The following is a 17,396-nucleotide window of genomic DNA, read 5'->3' as shown; positions in this document are numbered from 1 at the left end:
AATGATGGGCCATGTATAGAATTATAAAACTATATGGTAATATAAGGAAATTCCAGAAGAAATAAAATAATTTAATTGAATGTTTTTTTTTTTTTTTGAAATAGGGCCAGTACGGCTGCCCTTAAATCTTGATCGTTAATGAAACCTCAGAATACATGAGGGGGACATGATACCTGAACCCCAAATTACAATAAACATAAAGAGAACATCTCGAGATAATAACGAGAGTCCCTACAGAAAATATGTATTCTATCATGCACCAATTAGCGAAAAGTGCATCATTGGCTACTTTATTCACTTTACAAAGGTGGTGACATATCAGAAAGATATTGCTCACGCGGAGCCATAATTTACTATTATTATCAACTTTCCCACTATGTTGCCACCCGAAAACAAGTCCGATGACACTTAGTTTCATCCTACCACTGGGAGGTTGTGACCATTTGACGAAGCAAGGAACTCGCCGCCTAGCCAGAGCAGACAAGGCACACAAGGTGTGCAGTCCGGGACAGAGTCCACGTCGCCCTACCACAATTCGGTAGGGACTTATAACCGGCATAAAGCCACATCCTACTAAAATTAAACACCAAAATAAATAAAGTAAAGTAAAATCACCATTTGCCCAATATGGGCCCAAAGTCTGAGACCAAGTCCACAATCCATCCAACTTAATGTCGAGAGAACATTCCACTGGCCCGACCCATCCATGGTTATCGTTGCTGCCGCCACCACAGGTCTCCACCACCATTGGCGAACAACCACCGCCAGCCCACCACCACCATCGCCCACGCAACCTGATCTGAAATCTCCCTCTCCAACCATCCCCAAACCAGATCGAAACAGTAGACATATCCAAAAGCGGGGGCCATGGTAGATCGAAACCTGCCCAAACCATTGGTAACGCTGCCGCCGTCTCCGCAAGCGACCGCTGCTGTAATTGAACGCCCACCGAACCCAATCTGGAGCCTCCCTCTCCAAAGGTCACCGCTGGTGCTTTTCCATCTTCAAACCCGATCGAACTGGCAACCAGATCCCACTCCGACAGTCGAGATAATCCGATCTGATCCCATACTCCTCTCCAACCTTCGACTCGCATACCATCATCTCCCACAACGACACAACCTCTCCAAGTCGCCATCGGAGCCCTCAACACCATGAATTGATTGCTGAACCTAGCACAGAGACCCCATGCACCACAAGAGGCCAAGAAAGCATACTGACAGCAGCCCGTCCGACGACGACATCCAAAGGACGCACGGCCGGACGAGCGAAGGGGAGAAGTTGGTTTCCTCAGGCGCGTGTAGGACGAGCGAAGGGGAGAAGTTGACAAATGCTAGAAACTCTCTTCTTTTAATTTAATTGAATGTTATATTTAGAGAGGTAAGAAGAGGCTTTTTTAGCTAAAGCTGGAGCTTCATTCTTTGAATTCAATTCAACCAACTGATAGCCAAGAAGCTAGAAGATGTGAAGTTTCTAGGAAATTGGAGAAGCTACTAGAACAAGAAGAACTCATGTGGAGGCAAAGATCAAGAGTGGATTGGCTCAGAGAAGGAGAAAAAAACACAAAATTCTTTCATGAACGTGCCAAAGGGAGGGGGAAGCAAAATAAGATTAGTGGGATTCTAGACGAAGAAGGCAAATGGTGTTCGGACCAAAGAAACATAGCGGTTTGAAAACTATTTTACTGAGATTTTCACAAGTATTGGAGGACAAGGATTGGAGGCAGTGCTAGACCGTTTGCAACCTAAAGTTACAGCGGAGGTAAATGCCAAATTGCATTGACAGCTCCTTATACGAGAGGGGAGGTGGAAAGTGCTCTCAAGAAAATGCCCCCAACAAAAGCACCAGGTATCGATGGATTACCAGCGATTTTTTTTATCAGCAATATTGGGATGTTATTGGAGATGATGTTATCAGAAGCTGCCTACATGTTCTCAATGGGAGAAATTCAGTAAAGTCTTTGAATCGATCATACACATCTAGCCCTTATTCCAAAGGTTGAAAAGCCGAGGAAGGTCACACAATACAAACCAATTGCATTGTGTAATGTCATTTATAAATTGTTTGCAAAGACTATTGCTAATCGGTTGAAACAGGTTCTGCCTACTGTGATATCTGAAGTTCAAAGTGCGTTTGTTCCCAAACGGCACATAACTGATCATGTGCTTGTTGCTTTTGAGACTACATTTGCTATGAGGCGGCAACCGGAGGAGGGTCAACGAAGCATGGCAATTAAACTAGATATGGCAAAGGCTTATGATAGAGTGGAATGGAGCTTTATCCAAAAGATTATGGAGCGACTTGGTTTTCACAAGCGTTTCATTGCTCAAATCATTGACTGCATTTCAACGGTTTCTTTTTCTGTTATTTGTCAAGGGCAGGCTACGGGACTTATTACTCCAACAAGAGGGATACGACAAGGAGATCCAATCTCTCCTTATATATTCCTTTTGTGTATAGAGGGTTTTACTCACCTCCTTCAGCAAGCAGAACTTTATGGTGAGATAAGGGGGGTCAGAGTTGCGCAGACTGCACCATCTATAATTCATCTTTTCTTTGCAGACGATAGCCTATTATTTTTGGAAGCCTTTACACATGCTTGCAACAAATTGAAGGAAATTCTAGCTCTGTATGAAACAGCATTTGGTCAAATGGTCAGTTTTGAGAAATCAGCAGTGGCTTTCAATTCTCAAGTGGGGGAAGTAGAATAGTCTGAGTATAGTGGTCTTCTGCAAATGCCTTTTGTGCCATTCCATGAAAGTTATTTGGGACTACCAACAATCGTTGGGAGGAATAAGAAGTCTGCTTTCAAGAAAGTCAAGGACAGGTTGGGTAAGAGAGTTACAGGGTGGAAAGAAAATTTGATGTCTAAGGCAGGAAAATTGGTTCTACTAAAATCTGTGGCACAAGCTATTCCCTCATATACAATGAGTGTACTTAAAGTTCCTGTGACACTTTGTCAAGAGATGGATTCTTTAATGAGCAATTTATGGTGGAGTGGATTGAAAAGTTCAAGGGGATTGCATTCGTTGAACTGGAAATCAGTTTGTGCCTCGAAGAAGAAGGGGGGTTTGGGACTTAGAAACATTAGTTTGTTTAACCAAGCCTTACTAGCTAAACAAGTATGGAGATTGGTCCATGATGAACGAAGCTTGGTGTCCAAAGTGATGAAAGCAAAATATTTCCCTACTTCAAGTTTGTTGCTAGCGAACAAAGGCAAGGATACTTCTTACACATGGAGGTCACTTATGTGGGGTAGGGAATTATTATGGAGGGGTATCCGTCGACGGATTGGAAATGGAGAAACTACGGGGATTTATAGTCACCCATGGATACTGAGACCCGTAAATTTCAAACTGTACACTCCGGCAAGTGTGGCATTGGATACTCCGGTAAGCTTTTTGATGTTAGGGGCAGGAGGATGGAATGAAGCCTTTATCCGAGAACACTTTGTGTCCGGGGATGCGGAGGCAATCCTTTCCATTCCACTTCTGGGAAGGCAACAATTGGATAGGTGGATATGGCATTTCACAGCAAAGGGGGAGTACACAGTTTCTAGTGGCTATAATTTGGCTATAGATCTGGAATTGAGAGAGAAAACCGTTGGCGAAGGATCTGATATGTAGGTGATGGAAAAGATGTGGCAAAGGCTGTGGAAACTAAAGGTTCCAGAGAGAGTTAAAATTTTCATGTGGCCTATGAAGGATATTGATACGCTAAAAAGCAAGCGCATAATTTAACCCTGAAAATGTCATCGTTAGTATAGAATAAGTAGGGATCGTTCTAACTGGGGATTGAGGGTACACCTGTCATTGTAAAAACAAATTAATAAAAGTAAAAAGTATTATTTACAAAAATAAAACAAAGAAAGAAATATATACAAGTAAACACAATTAGGGGGTTTTAGATTTATAAATTAAAAATTAAATAAATAAAATAAAGAAAATGTAAAAACATATATACAATGGTGGAACGCAAGGAACAAAGATCAAATCCATAATCATATGAATGAAATCCAATCACAATTCCTATAGTTGATCTTCTATGTCATGAGAAAGAAGTTGACCATGTGAAACGTTAGAAAGCAAACGATTTCCCATTTTTTACTTTCCTTGAATAATTAATCTAAGTGAAAGCCCCTAAATCAATCCTATTGAACATGCAATCATAGTCTAGAAAGCTAGCTACTCAAGAACACATTCAATGCATGAAGCATAGAGAAAGGATGTCAACCAAAGTGCACAACCTAGTTATGAATAAGTTCACCTATTTGCAATCCTCCTTAATTGATTTCGACTTTTGTCCAAAGCCTTTACTACTTAAATCTAGCTCCAATTACATGCATATATCATAAGTTGGCCACCAAAGAACACACACATATAAAAGTTTTCTGTAATCCAAAATCAATCAAGCAATCTCACATAAGCAACATATAAATCAACATATAAAAATCACAATTTTATTTCAAAATATATAAATGGGCTTTAAACTTTGCCCTTAACGTCATGTTAACTAGAATCCATAACTCTACAAATCAAACAAAGGAAAACAAAAGAAAGTATGAAATACACTGTGAAAGATGGATGACAAGCCTTGAGACGAAGAACTTGAAGATCCTTGAAAGCAAGCAATCTTCTAGGGACGACACAAGGGTGGGTGGCGGTTAGGATCTTGATGTATTACATGACTTCTTCTCCTCCTTGGTTGAGATGCAGAGCTTCTGAAGACTAGAGAATGGAAAGAATTTTTCTAATGTTTATTTTCTAATGGAGAGAGGTGTGTTGTGGTGGTCTTGTGGTGTTGATGGTGTGGTGGTGTTTAGAATTGTGTAGAGAATGCTCCTATTTATAGGAGGATGGCAACTTAGTCTCCAAGTCTTCAAGATTGATTCACACAGCATTAGCCAATCAGATAACGCCACGTCAGCTCTGCTATGTCATCCAACCAATAAGAAACCTCCAATTTAACACCTTGATTTAGGGAGATTATTTTTGAATTAATTGCATGATTATTTTCTGATTTATCTCCTCAAATAACTATCCAATCATGCCACACAGTTTCGACCAATCACAGAATGCCATGTCAGCTCTGTTGAGTCATCCAGCCAATCAAAAGCCTCCAAAATAAGTCCATAATCCTTCAAAATATATTATTGCTGATTTTCCCAAGATTTTATCTGATTTTTCTCTTAATTTTCGGCCAAAATACTCTTGAGTGAAAATAGGAATGAATCTAGACTTGTTTTGGACCTTTTCTCCCTTAAATCTCTCCATGGCGTCATTATCCTTGATCCTCTCTTGATTTTTGACATTAACTCCATGATTTCCCATGGAAAAATCTGATTTAATTCCCCAATAATATCTTCAACGTCATCTTCAAGCCATGTGGTTTCCTAGTGCCATCAGGACTCCTCTCTTTTTGCCATGTGTATTCATTTCAGCTCATTTCTTCTCTATTTATTCCAATGTACCTAGAAAATAAAAACTGAATTAAAATATATTTATTTAAGGAAATAACTAAGTAAAATATGAGGAAATAACTATTAAAACATCGCATTAAAATGCTCTTATCAGATATTCTCCCATGCAAAGCTAACCTAAATAGACGTCACATTATGGTGGATGCATCTTGTCCACGTTGTGGATGCCAAGGTGAGACAAGTATTCATGCTCTCTTTAATTGTAAGCATGCAAAATAATGTGGGCTTTATCTCCTTTCAGTAGAATAATTTCTACTTGGAAGGAAAATTCTGTCATGGAATTCTTTGACCATGCCAGCTGGTTACTTGTACAAGAGGAGCTTGATCTGTTTGCTTTTATTATGTGGAGAATTTGGCATGATAGAAATAAATGGGTCTTTGAGAATAAAAGATTTGAATAAAAGATTTGATGCGCTCTATTCGTACAAAATAGCAAAGAGTAGTCATGATGAGTATAGAGCAGTGATGGTATCCAACGGTAGGGGGAGCAAAAGAGAAACAAAAGCGCTGGAAACCTCCTTCACAAGGCTTTGGTAAGGTGAATACTGATGGTGGATTTGTACCCAATAACAGAGTGGGTGGTGCCCGGGTTGTTATTAGAAACAACAGAGGGGAAATCGCGGTGGCAAGAACTAGGGGTGGGCGAAAAATCCTGTAAGCCCGTAAAACCAGCCCGACCGCCCGGTTAGGTTCGATTCGGTCCGGGTTTGCAAAAAAAAAAAATTTTTAATATTTTCCTGTCCGGTCCGAACAGGCTCAAACCCGGTCTAAGGTTTTGAATTATGATGAAGCCCGTTGGGCCCGACTATTAATTAATACATATAAAAAATATTTTTTATTAGTCTTCCTATCCATTTTTCTTTTCCTCCTTCTCTCTCCACGTTCTTCTCCTTGAAATTCTCTACTTTAATTCTCCCTGGTCCCACCCCTCCTCTTTCGGACTCTCTCTTCTTCTCTTTCTTCTTTCTTCTTTCTTTTCAGTTTTCCCGTCCAGTCCCCCCTTCTTTTTCTTCTCTCCTTATCTTCTTCTTCTTCTTCTTCTTTTCCCCAAACGCCTCCATTGTCTTTTTTTCTTTCTTTTCCCTTCTCTCCCTAGTCCTCCTTCGGTCCTTCCCCATTAGATCAATTGTAGAGAAATTCCTATTTCTTCTTCTGTCGTTACTCAACCCAAAATCTCTCTCTCTCTAGTTTTTCTTTGTTACTTAACCCCAAAACATCTCTATCTCTCTCTCTCTCTCAATGGTGGTGGTTAGGTTGGCTTTGGAAGTTTGGAGGGTGGAGGAATGGGTTTGGAGCAAGATCTGTTTTCAAATCTGTTTGTTTGTTTTTTTATTTTTTTAAAGCCTTTTGGGCCTGAAAAAACCCGAGGACCCGCCCGGTTTTTTTCGGTCCAGGCCCTTCCGGTCCCAGAAACTTAAAAACGAAATTTGAGCCCGACCTGAAAATTTCGGGCTCTGTCCCGGGCCTTGCAAATTAGGTGTCGGGCTGGGACCGTGCCCAGGCCTAGCAAAAACCATTCCTCTCTTTGGTGTCACTACTCCTAGACATGCAGAGATTTTGGCAATCTCATATGGGTTCCGACCAAAAATCTCATGTGGGTTACAATTGGCGTTGGAGCAAGGGTATAGTGCTTTGGAACTTGAATCGGATGCTCAGGCAATAATACAAGCAATTTAAACAGATGAGGAGAACCTTGCAATTGATGGGCACCTGGTGGAGGTGATCAAACTACTGATGCGGCGTTTTAGTACAATCTTTTGTGGCTATATCCCAAGGGAATGTGATAGAGTTGCCCATGAACTTGCAAGTTATGCTATTAGACAGCGTAACACTTGTACTTGGTCTGATCAGTTGCCATTATGGCTGCTGGAATGTAACCAGGCTGATATAAGGGCCTATTTTTAGAATTAAGGATGGTTGTTCCGTCCTCATGTAATCTTTGATCATTTTTCAATGAATTCCAGCTTCTCAAAAAAAAAAAAAAAAAGAAGAGGTTTTTTTTTTCTCTCTCTATCTCTCTCTCAGTCCTTGTTTGTCTTTTCACATGACTTGATAAAATCTATTAATAAATAAAAAAAGATGGAGGTCTAAATATCAAATTTGGAGATCCAACTGTATAATTACAAGAAAAATCCTCTTATACAACCAATAGCAAGATTATCAAAATGCAAAGCATTACAAGCCAAAAGCGGCAGAAAATTCCTCCAAACACTGGCATTAGAATTGTGACCAGTATTGGCAATGACAGCCTAATATATTACTCTTGCTATTTCCTTTTTCAGGTGGATTTCTAATGAGAACCTTGTAATAAGGATCAAGTTGAGACTTTTGGATGAATAGTTGGGTAAGTATTTTAAACTTTAGTTGATATTTTAGAATTTCAACATTTATATCATCCAACCATTCATTTAAAAGTCCTTACGTGGAGAGTTTCTCCATTCCTTCTACCCTTTTATTTTACAAAATCAATCGGCCGTAGTTACAGATTTTAAACCACACGGCCCATACATACTGACCCAAAATCAAAGCCCATTACACTACTCTTGCTGTTTCTCTTTTCCTCCTGAACAAGTTAACAAAAACCCAGACTATATAACCAGTCGGACCAAAAAAAATTAAAATTAAAACACACACTCAAATTTCTCCTCTCGATCTTGAAGAGACTCTCCGTTCCTCATCGTCTTCGTTTTCCGGAGCTGACAATCGCCAAGGTACTCCTCACAACCTCCTCATCTTCACTTCAATTTGTTCTGAAATTCATGAACGGATTTACGAAATAGTAACAGATCGAACAAGGATTTTGATTTCTAGGGTTTAATTTCTGCGCAATTTTTACTTTGATTTTCAGAGGCTTTACGACAATGAAGTTCGACTTCAGCAGTCTTCAAACCACTGCGCCGTTGCTCGGCGACAGCGGTGGGTTTTCAGCTGCGCCGTCGTTCGAGGTCCCTGTTACTGATGACGTGAGTTTCCGTGTGCTTGGTTTAAGCTTTGATTTTCAGGGCTTTTTAGTGTCTGTGTGGGTTTTTAGGGCTCGGTTTAGGTATTCGGTGGCTGATTGTGAGGTTTTTTTGGTACTGTTTTTCAGTTTGATGGGTTTCAGAAAGAGGCTATCCAGATGGTGAAGCCGGCCAAGGGGACTACAACCCTTGCATTTATTTTCAAGGATGGTGTTATGGTGGCGGCTGATTCTCGAGCTAGCATGGGAGGATATATATGTAATGCTCTAGCTTTTTTTTTTGTTTCTTTTTGGGATGTGGAATGTGAATGTTGGAATTTATGCTCATGATGTTGTTTGTTTAATGTTTATAGCGTCTCAGTCTGTGAAGAAGATTATCGAAATCAATCCTTACATGCTTGGAACTATGGCTGGTGGAGCTGCTGACTGTCAGTTTTGGCATAGGAATTTGGGGATTAAGGTATTATACATAGTTTGTGTTCATAGTTTCAAATTAGTGAAACTTGGCAGATACGATTGGTGATGGTATGCTATTTTGGTGCTATTCTTTCCATGTTGCTAATACACGGACAATGGAAGAGAGGATGGTTAAAACTTACCATGAGAATATGACTAACCTACTAATGGTATTATAGTTGTTGCCTGTTGCCTGGCTTAGTGATAACCTGTACAATTGTAAGGACCCCTCTATTTTGTCAATAAGCTGTAAAAAAAACATGCTTTGTTGATACATACAATCACTTTCTTCAATGGAGGGTGCAAATCAGATAGTGACTATGCAGTGGTTGATACATACAATGCACTTTCTTCAAATTGAGAGACGATACACTTTCTCAATATCGTGAATTTTATTGACAGTTGTACACATAGGATTTAGACATATTGTTCACAAGCCATCTTTTGCCAAGTCTATGCATCATTCTTTCTCTGAGAGGCATTAGTAGGTATTGAATACAGGGTGTGTAATGTGTATTCTTTTTCTCTTGTATGGATTACTGATAAACAATTGGTTGATATAACTCAGTGCAGACTTCACGAATTGGCAAACAAGCGCAGAATTTCAGTTACAGGTGCATCCAAGCTCTTGGCCAACATTCTGTACTCTTACCGTGGCATGGGTCTGTCTGTTGGGACCATGATAGCTGGGTGGGATGAAACGGTAATGGATTAGAATCTTGTCAAACAACGTTTTGCAAGCATTCATCTTGATTAATATTATCAGGCATTTATCTAATTACTATGTATGCTTCCTTGGTGCAGGGTCCTGGACTTTATTATGTGGACAGTGAGGGAGGAAGGTTGAAAGGGATGCGGTTTTCAGTTGGATCTGGTTCACCATATGCTTATGGTGTCCTGGATAATGGGTATGTGCTTTTTCACCCCCTTTTTTTTACTTATTCATGTTTCAGTTTGGCCATTTTGTGCAATGATTTTCTAAGTTGTCTCTGAAAACTGCAATTTTCTTCAAGAATGCAACTTTTGTATTCTTGAATGATCATCCATACAAAATGTGTAACAAGCAGTCTTTTGTCATAATTAAAAATAAGAACAACAAGTACATATGATTAAGTAAGAGAAGGTCTTACAAGATTGTGGAAATAAAAAAAGAAGGAAAAATGAAGAAAAACCAATTCTATAATAGGGGTTTTTTTTTTGTTTGTTGGGGGGGGGGGGGGATTTGTTTCTTGTGCGATTGTTTTCCTTATTGCGCTTGTCACTATTCTTTCCTCAGCTTCTAGGTGAGGCCCTATGGATGTTTGACTGGATTATGAATTGATTCATGTACTCCACCTTGATGCTGTGTTTGCAGCAAAAGCATGATTTGATAAGAATGAAAAGCTTTATTTCTTGTGTGATTGTTTTCCTTATTGCGCTTGTCACTATTCTTTCCTCAGCTTCTAGGTGAGGCCCTATGGATCTTTGACTGGATTATGAATTGATTCATGTACTCCACCTTGATGCTGTGTTTGCAGCAAAAGCATGATTTCTCTTTTGCTTTGTAACAATTCTGCTTTACCAATCATAACTGTTTCCTGCAAGAACTTGATTAATGGCATTGTGTTTTACTTTCTCAATAAGTGCCAAAGGGTTAACTCTTTCTTTTCCTAGTGTTGTAGAGTTATTTGTTTACATGATATGTCTACTAACCGTGGTTGCATATGCCAGGTACCGCTATGATATGTCCGTTGAAGAAGCTGCTGAGTTAGCTAGGAGAGCCATATATCATGCAACATTCCGTGATGGAGCTAGTGGTGGAGTTGCCAGCGGTAATCCCTTTGTTCCCCCCTCCTCTCTTTCTCAATACAGTGTGTATATATATCTATCACCTATGCACATTCATGATCTAACTGTTCATTGTTTGTAATTTGTGTGTTTCTTAATCAGTTTACCATGTCGGTCCAAATGGGTGGAAAAAGCTATCTGGAGATGATGTCGGGGAACTTCACTACACATACTATCCTGTAACCCCAGAGACCGTGGAACAAGAAATGGTGGAGGTAGGTGCAGCCTAAGAGAGAGGACTAGCTAATGGAAAAGGCAGGCAAAGAGGGATTTGAAGAAAGCAAGGCATAGGCAGTGGGATGCTACTTTTCTTATTATTCAACTGAATTAGCATGATGCTGATGTCATTAGATTGGTCATGTCTTGTTATATTACATCCTGTTTTCTTGACATGAATATTACGTTCCCTTTCTGTACTCTTGCTTGGAACTGCTATGTTCACTTGTGGATGGTCTTAGAGGCATTTAGAGCCTTTGCGCAAATTTGGTGTTGATGTGAAGTCTCTCTTATGTTCATCCCATTATCAAATATCTTTTTTATTCTGCCGTCAAACCTTATTTCTGTTTATGCTCTGTTGTGGTTTGTTGTTTGAGAATTGTGGTTTAGAGCCTTTTCGCAATTTTGGTGTTGATGTGAAGTCTCTCTTATGTTCATCCCATTATCAAATTTCTTTTTTATTCTGCGGTCAAACGTTATTTCTGTGTAAGAATTGAGATAAATACCAATGGGCAATGAAGCAAGCAATTCTTACCGGATCAAAATGAATAGGTTGGTTATGGTCCTCTTGTTTTCTGAGTACCATGGGATCATCCTATGCAAAGCAAGCAGTACTGGTTGTAGTGCTTCTATAACGGCTTTTTACCCGGTTTGGAATATGGAGCATGCATTTGGTTTTCTTGGAGTCTCTTAAAACAAGAAGAGAGCATCTGCTTACGCAATCAACTACATATGCATATGAATGAGAACCCCAAGGATGAGCTGGCCTAACCTGCCCAACATGGATGGTAATCTCTAGCTGTTTCTTCTGCAAATTCACCTAATTTAATATAATCTTTCTCGGAAAGCCTAACTTTTGTTTACTTACATGAATTGCAGCCCTTCGAATTAGACCATCCCATTAAGTTCCTGACTATTCACACGCACAGTTTATGCATGCAATCCCCTTCTCTACTAGCCCTTTTTGTTTCTATATATACCTCTTCAAACTTGCATTCTTCCTCATCAAAAAGACAAAAACACATTCATATAATCTCACCATTATCCTATTACTTCAATCACCTCGATCCCTTTCGAAATATCTCATTTATTCCTAGACACGAAAACAAAACATGAAAGGCTCCATCCAAGTCTTCTTTCTGCTAGCCATGCTAATGGCTTTAGCTGCCATTACTCTTTCCGCATCAATCCCGGAAGAAGATCAACAGGAATGGTTCTCCGATGAGGAAAATGATACTCCAAATGAACCATCCGATGATCTCCCTGCGACCTTAAGCCAACCAAAAACTTCCCTTAGGGGAGCAAGCCGCTTCCTTGCCACTCGGGCTGTTGCGACTACCTGTGACAAAAACCCTAAGGTTTGTAAGGCTGCAGGCAGTGCGGGGCGAGATTGCTGCAAGAAGAAGTGTGTGGATTTGAAGACGGACAGAGTCAATTGCGGCAAGTGTGGGAAGAAATGCAAGTACTCGGAGATATGCTGCAAAGGCAAGTGTCTGAATCCAATGACTGACAAGAAAAACTGTGGGAGCTGCAACAACAAGTGCAAGAAAGGCAGTTCGTGTGTGTACGGAATGTGCAGCTATGCATAGAAATGAGCAGACCAACTTCTACGTACCCCATGCATGATAAGGATAGCACTACTTTCGCTTGTGCAGCACTGCAGCTATATATATATATATATATACTTATTAAATTCATTATTTATTCGTCTAATTCAAATTCAGTATAAAGTACTTGAACTGTGGAATAACTTTAAATTAAGGCTATGAATTTGTGTATTTATGTTTAATGTGTGCAAGGAATAAGGGGAGCTAGTCAGCACCCATTGGCTTTGTCTTTTAATTATTTGTTGTATAAAGAACAAAATATAAATTCTTCTTCGTTCATGTTACTTGTAGGCTGCTCCTTCTGTGCATCAAACAATCCCTCGTATATATATAGTCTCATTCCATTTTGTACTGATCTTCTAGAATACATATGGAGTAGTTGAGCATTTTTTTTTTTTTTAGTTTACACAAGGAGTCATCCACGTATAATGAACAAGAAGACAAGTATGAAGTATTGCAGTCAGCAATTAATCCTGCAATGGGAAAACTGGAAAGAAGAAAGAATGATTTGATTATATTTGCTAAAACAACATATGCAGAACTTTTTTTTTTCTCTGAAAATTCGCAGAATACTTTTGCTGTACTAAAAGTTAATCGGTCGAAATCAAGTACATGTACTTAAATTAACCTAACAACATTCTTTGGCTAGTTATTGATTCTAATCGAATATACAATAAGTGTGCATGAATATATATATATATATATGGGGGTACTGGAACAAAGTTAATAGAATAAGTATAACAGAAAAGAATTCTTCTAACAAATACTATAAGCCAATGAAACAATATTCATAGTCAAGCTTAACATGACAAATTTTCCACAAATTAGCTAGCCAAGACCATTTGTAAAAAATAGAAAAATATTTTAGTAAAAGAGCAGAGATGACACATTGTTATAATTGGAATACTTAGACTAATTATTAGTTAATTTCTTGGAAGCTTGAAATGTGAAGGCGGGCTTGAGCTGATCGATTATTAATATTAATGTTTATATACATAGATCCAAATTGCAGAGTCAAATTGTATTCTGTGATTTTGGATATTAGACAGATGACAATATATAGATAAGAAGCTCCCCTATTTTCTATATATAGTATAAGCTCGTAGTTTACATGCATGTTTCTTGTTCCTATTCACCTAATTTACAGATAACATATATATTAATTCTCGGAAGCCTAAATTTGTTCACTGAATTAACGTTTTGCTTTGGCCCTTTGAATCAATTTATTAAAAAAAATGAATTCAATGAAAGTGAGCATCCATTGCAAACTCATGCAATATTCCTCGATCAACTTGACTTATCGTGCTCATTCCATTGCCTATATATAATTGTCCAACCTTACATGCTTCTTCATCCAAAGCATTCATAATTCATTAATCTTCTTCCTCCCACATTTTAGTCCCTCTTTATACATATACTACCAACACCAAAGAAACTTATTTAATATGAAATCCCTCAAGGTTTTTTTGTTAGTGGTAGCGATGTTGATGGCTTTAGCCGTTACTCTCTCTGCAACACTAGTCGAAGATGAACTATTTTCCAACAAGGAAACCAAGGCTGCAAATGATCACGAAACCTTTGATGATGATCTTCCATTGGATGCCAAAAGCCAAGGGAAAACCTCTTTGAGGGGAACAAGCAGCGTCTTCCTTGGTTCTAGGGAAGTGACGACATCATCATGCGACAAAAACCCTAAGGTTTGTAGAGCCGCCGCAAACAGCCCAAAATCACATTGCTGCCACAACAAGTGTGTGGACGTGAAGACGGACAGACTCAACTGCGGGAAATGTGGGGTGAAATGCAAGCACGCAGAGATATGCTGCAACGGTCATGTTGTGCACACAATGTCCGACAAGAAACACTGCGGGAGCTGCGACAACCATTGCAAGAGAGGTGGTTCTTGTGCGTTTGGGATGTGCAGCTATGCTTAGGAATTACGCAGCCAGTTAGAGTACTACTTCTACTCAATACAGGGTCACAATTGTAATATTTGTATTGCAGCAATGATAAGTTCAATGTATAATTTGTTTTGCTTAATTAGAGTACACGATCAACGATTGATCAAGGATATGATTATACCACCAAGTCTAACTGTATCTGGAACCAATTTTTTTTTTGAAGTATGGATGAGTCTAACAGAGTTCTTCTAAGAAAACTACTAGACAGTTGCAACAACTGGGCTCAAGAAATACAACACCTTAATTAAAAATGTGCGAGACTTTCTGAACTTGGTCAAGGACATGGAGGACGAACTGGAACAACTTAAGGCCATGGACACAAGCTTGAACCATCACAAGGATCTGTGCACAAAGGACAGGCAAACCCTTATGGGTTGTATCCGAAGACATGGAAAGAGATAATGAATTGACGGCAACCAAACCAGGAACTGGAATTGTCCTATAATTAAAGTCACTAAAATCATATTTCATATAATTAGCTTGGAACCTCATATGTGATGGCCTTTATGTAAGCTTCATGCTTCATTGGTTTGGGCTTTAAGCATCAGGATGGTGAGTGAAGATCATTGCTTTGCTAGACCCTTGAAGACTATTACGTAGCTTCATGAATTGGGGAAATATACAAGGATTTGACCATAATAGACAGATGTGGTTTATCACCACATGGAAAATATAAAGGATCATAGTAGGTCCTTGAAGCCAATTTGGGTATCTGCAAATCATAAGCATAGGTCCTTGAAGCCAATTTGGGTATTCCAAATCATAAGCATAGGTCCTTGAAGCCAGTTTGCTTGTTCTAGTTGTCTTGGGCCTTTTGGTTTGGCCTCGTGTAGCTTGGATGCGTCTTTTTTGGATGCTTTTCTTGCTCTGTGGACTGTGGTCAATGAAGGTGTTTTCTTTTCGATCAAAATAAAAACTTCGGTCAAACGTGCTCCAGTGAGAGAGCATAAACAAGAACAATGTGTGTGGTATATGGGTCCTACTCTTTAGTAGTCTTTCCTCAGTTCTAATGAGCAATGTTGAACAACCAAGCCTAATTAGGGTTGGTTTACAATTCATGCACAATCCTATAGATCCCTTAAGTACAAAGCATTGGGTTATTATTTGTTTATCCTATATAACAAATGACTTGTCCCGTTGTCACTACACCCTAGCAATTATGTTCCTAGTTAAACTTGAATCCAAATGACTTTTTCATTAAGAATACAAACACCCAAAGGCTTCTGAGGGGCTAATTGAGAGTCTCCCATTTTTAGAAAACTAATTAATGGATTAACTATAATTATTTTACGTATGTCAATCATTTCTAGTACGTATTCCACCGAAATGAGAATGATATCTACCAGAATAACAAGATGGAAAATCAAACGGTATTTACAAGCTGGAGAAAACATGCATGTTCCATCTTTTTGTGCTTTGTTAGCTTCTAAGCATGTTTTCATGATTGACATTTGAGAATGAGTTATAATCATTATACGAACTTCCACTGAACAATTAAATAATTAGATTTACATGATTTGCATGGAAAAAAAGGCCTTGGGAAATAACTGGTTCCTGCTGGAAATTTTCATATTCCTGAACAAACCAATCAATACCATCTTCTCTTTAAGACTTGACCCTTCTTCACACCAAACAAGCAGAAATGGTATTATAGTCCTTAATCTCTATATCAACATGATTCAGAGCACTAGTGCAACTGTGATTTAGCTTCCTCTATTATTTGATATGTCTCTCTCTGGTTGGTTGCTGTTCTTAAACCTTTGCTTGATATCTAATAGTTCAAGACATTGACAAAAGTCACTAAAACCTCTCCGAGAGTCCTTGAAGCCTTTCTGCTCCGTAGCGATTTCGATAGTAGAAACGAAACTTTTGGTATAAACACATAAAATTCAACTGCTTCTCAGTTTCCTATGTGTACTTAAAGGCGATTTCTAGCACCGCAAAATGCTTCAACAACTCCTACTAAAGTACAATTTTTAGTGACACTTTAAAAACTTTTTTTTGGGGGGGGGGGGGGGGGGAGGAACTAATGAGGGACATTTTTTATTTATTTTTTATTCTGGTCAGCTTAGATCAGAGACTGAGTTGAAGACGATCCCTTTGAGTCCAAACTCCAAACCAGCAACAATATAAAACCTAATTGTTTGCTTCATCTGTAGACACTGCCTGTTGCTGTTTGGTATGACCAATACAACCTAACCAGCTAGAGAGACTGTGACTATGCATGTGTTTAATCTTCTATTCTGATATATAGTTACTTAAGTTCCAAAAAAATCCTATTATAGTAGGAATCAACAATTGGTCCCCTTTCGTCTAAACAGACTTGCTATAAACTATTGCATCAGATCACGAAGACATTCACCAGAAAAATGAAAAACAAAGCCAGCAGAAGGTTCAATCTAGGTACTAGTTAAACATATCATTTAAGCATAAAGACAGTATCTATCTTCCTTCTTGCCGCTTACTAGAAATAACCAGCTTAAAAATAGCATTAACTCAAACTGCCAGAGAAACTAGCAATTTGTAGAAAGTACTCAAAGTAATAAGTTTTCCGATTTCGTCTACATAATCAGAATTTCTTAATTTGTACTGTTAACATACTATAATACAAAATGTTTGTTTTCTTAATCCATCATTTGAATATCCTGCGAAAATCTAGCTATCTTTACTTGTTAGAAAAGAATCCGCATAGTAATTATCTATATGTTCACAAAATTATTGATTAATTCACTAATAGTTGGAAAAACTAAACAACTCTCGATTGAGTTGATTTTCATTTCTTAAAAAATCATATCAGCAGAATAGCTTCAAAGATAAACGGTTCAAATCATGAAATTACACTGTCGGTGATTGAAAATCACAAATGTTGAGATAAACTCTATAACCCCCTTACC

The 17,396-nt window shown here is 38.7% G+C and overlaps 3 protein-coding genes across 3 annotated transcripts; all 3 read left to right on the top strand.

Moving 5' to 3' along the window:
- The first annotated feature begins 8,031 nt into the window (after positions 1 to 8,031).
- Positions 8,032 to 11,278, top strand: LOC112199957 (proteasome subunit beta type-5). The gene is made up of 8 exons (XM_024340952.2): positions 8,032 to 8,190; positions 8,328 to 8,442; positions 8,568 to 8,697; positions 8,792 to 8,898; positions 9,463 to 9,597; positions 9,699 to 9,802; positions 10,605 to 10,705; positions 10,824 to 11,278. The coding sequence occupies exons 2-8, from the start codon at positions 8,341 to 8,343 to the stop codon at positions 10,949 to 10,951; spliced, it is 807 nt and encodes a 268-aa protein (XP_024196720.1). The 5' UTR covers positions 8,032 to 8,190; positions 8,328 to 8,340; the 3' UTR covers positions 10,952 to 11,278.
- A 646-nt stretch (positions 11,279 to 11,924) lies between these two features.
- On the top strand, positions 11,925 to 12,828 carry LOC112199958 (stigma-specific STIG1-like protein 1). Its single transcript, XM_024340953.2, has one exon. It carries the CDS (start codon positions 12,050 to 12,052, stop codon positions 12,524 to 12,526), a length of 477 nt encoding a protein of 158 aa, XP_024196721.1. The 5' UTR covers positions 11,925 to 12,049; the 3' UTR covers positions 12,527 to 12,828.
- A 1,197-nt stretch (positions 12,829 to 14,025) lies between these two features.
- LOC112199582 (stigma-specific STIG1-like protein 1) lies at positions 14,026 to 14,475 on the top strand. The gene has a single exon (XM_024340576.1). The coding sequence runs from the start codon at positions 14,026 to 14,028 to the stop codon at positions 14,473 to 14,475; it is 450 nt and encodes a 149-aa protein (XP_024196344.1).
- The last annotated feature ends 2,921 nt before the right edge of the window (positions 14,476 to 17,396 follow it).

The sequence above is a fragment of the Rosa chinensis genome, chromosome 4, assembly GCF_002994745.2.
Source record: "Rosa chinensis cultivar Old Blush chromosome 4, RchiOBHm-V2, whole genome shotgun sequence".
Classification (NCBI taxonomy): Eukaryota; Viridiplantae; Streptophyta; class Magnoliopsida; order Rosales; family Rosaceae; genus Rosa; species Rosa chinensis.
This window is presented reverse-complemented; position numbering and strand designations above follow the sequence as displayed.

What these genes read in the sequence shown, in the direction of transcription:
- LOC112199582 (XM_024340576.1), top strand. Translation starts at nt 14,026, where the DNA reads ATGTTGATGGCTTTAGCCGTTACTCTCTCTGCAACACTAGTCGAAGAT.
- LOC112199957 (XM_024340952.2), top strand. Translation starts at nt 8,341, where the DNA reads ATGAAGTTCGACTTCAGCAGTCTTCAAACCACTGCGCCGTTGCTCGGC. An exon ending in TAGCTGGGTGGGATGAAACG is followed by an intron (nt 9,598 to 9,698) that starts GTAATGGATTAG and finishes TCCTTGGTGCAG; the next exon opens with GGTCCTGGACTTTATTATGT. An exon ending in TATGGTGTCCTGGATAATGG is followed by an intron (nt 9,803 to 10,604) that starts GTATGTGCTTTT and finishes TGCATATGCCAG; the next exon opens with GTACCGCTATGATATGTCCG.
- LOC112199958 (XM_024340953.2), top strand. Translation starts at nt 12,050, where the DNA reads ATGAAAGGCTCCATCCAAGTCTTCTTTCTGCTAGCCATGCTAATGGCT.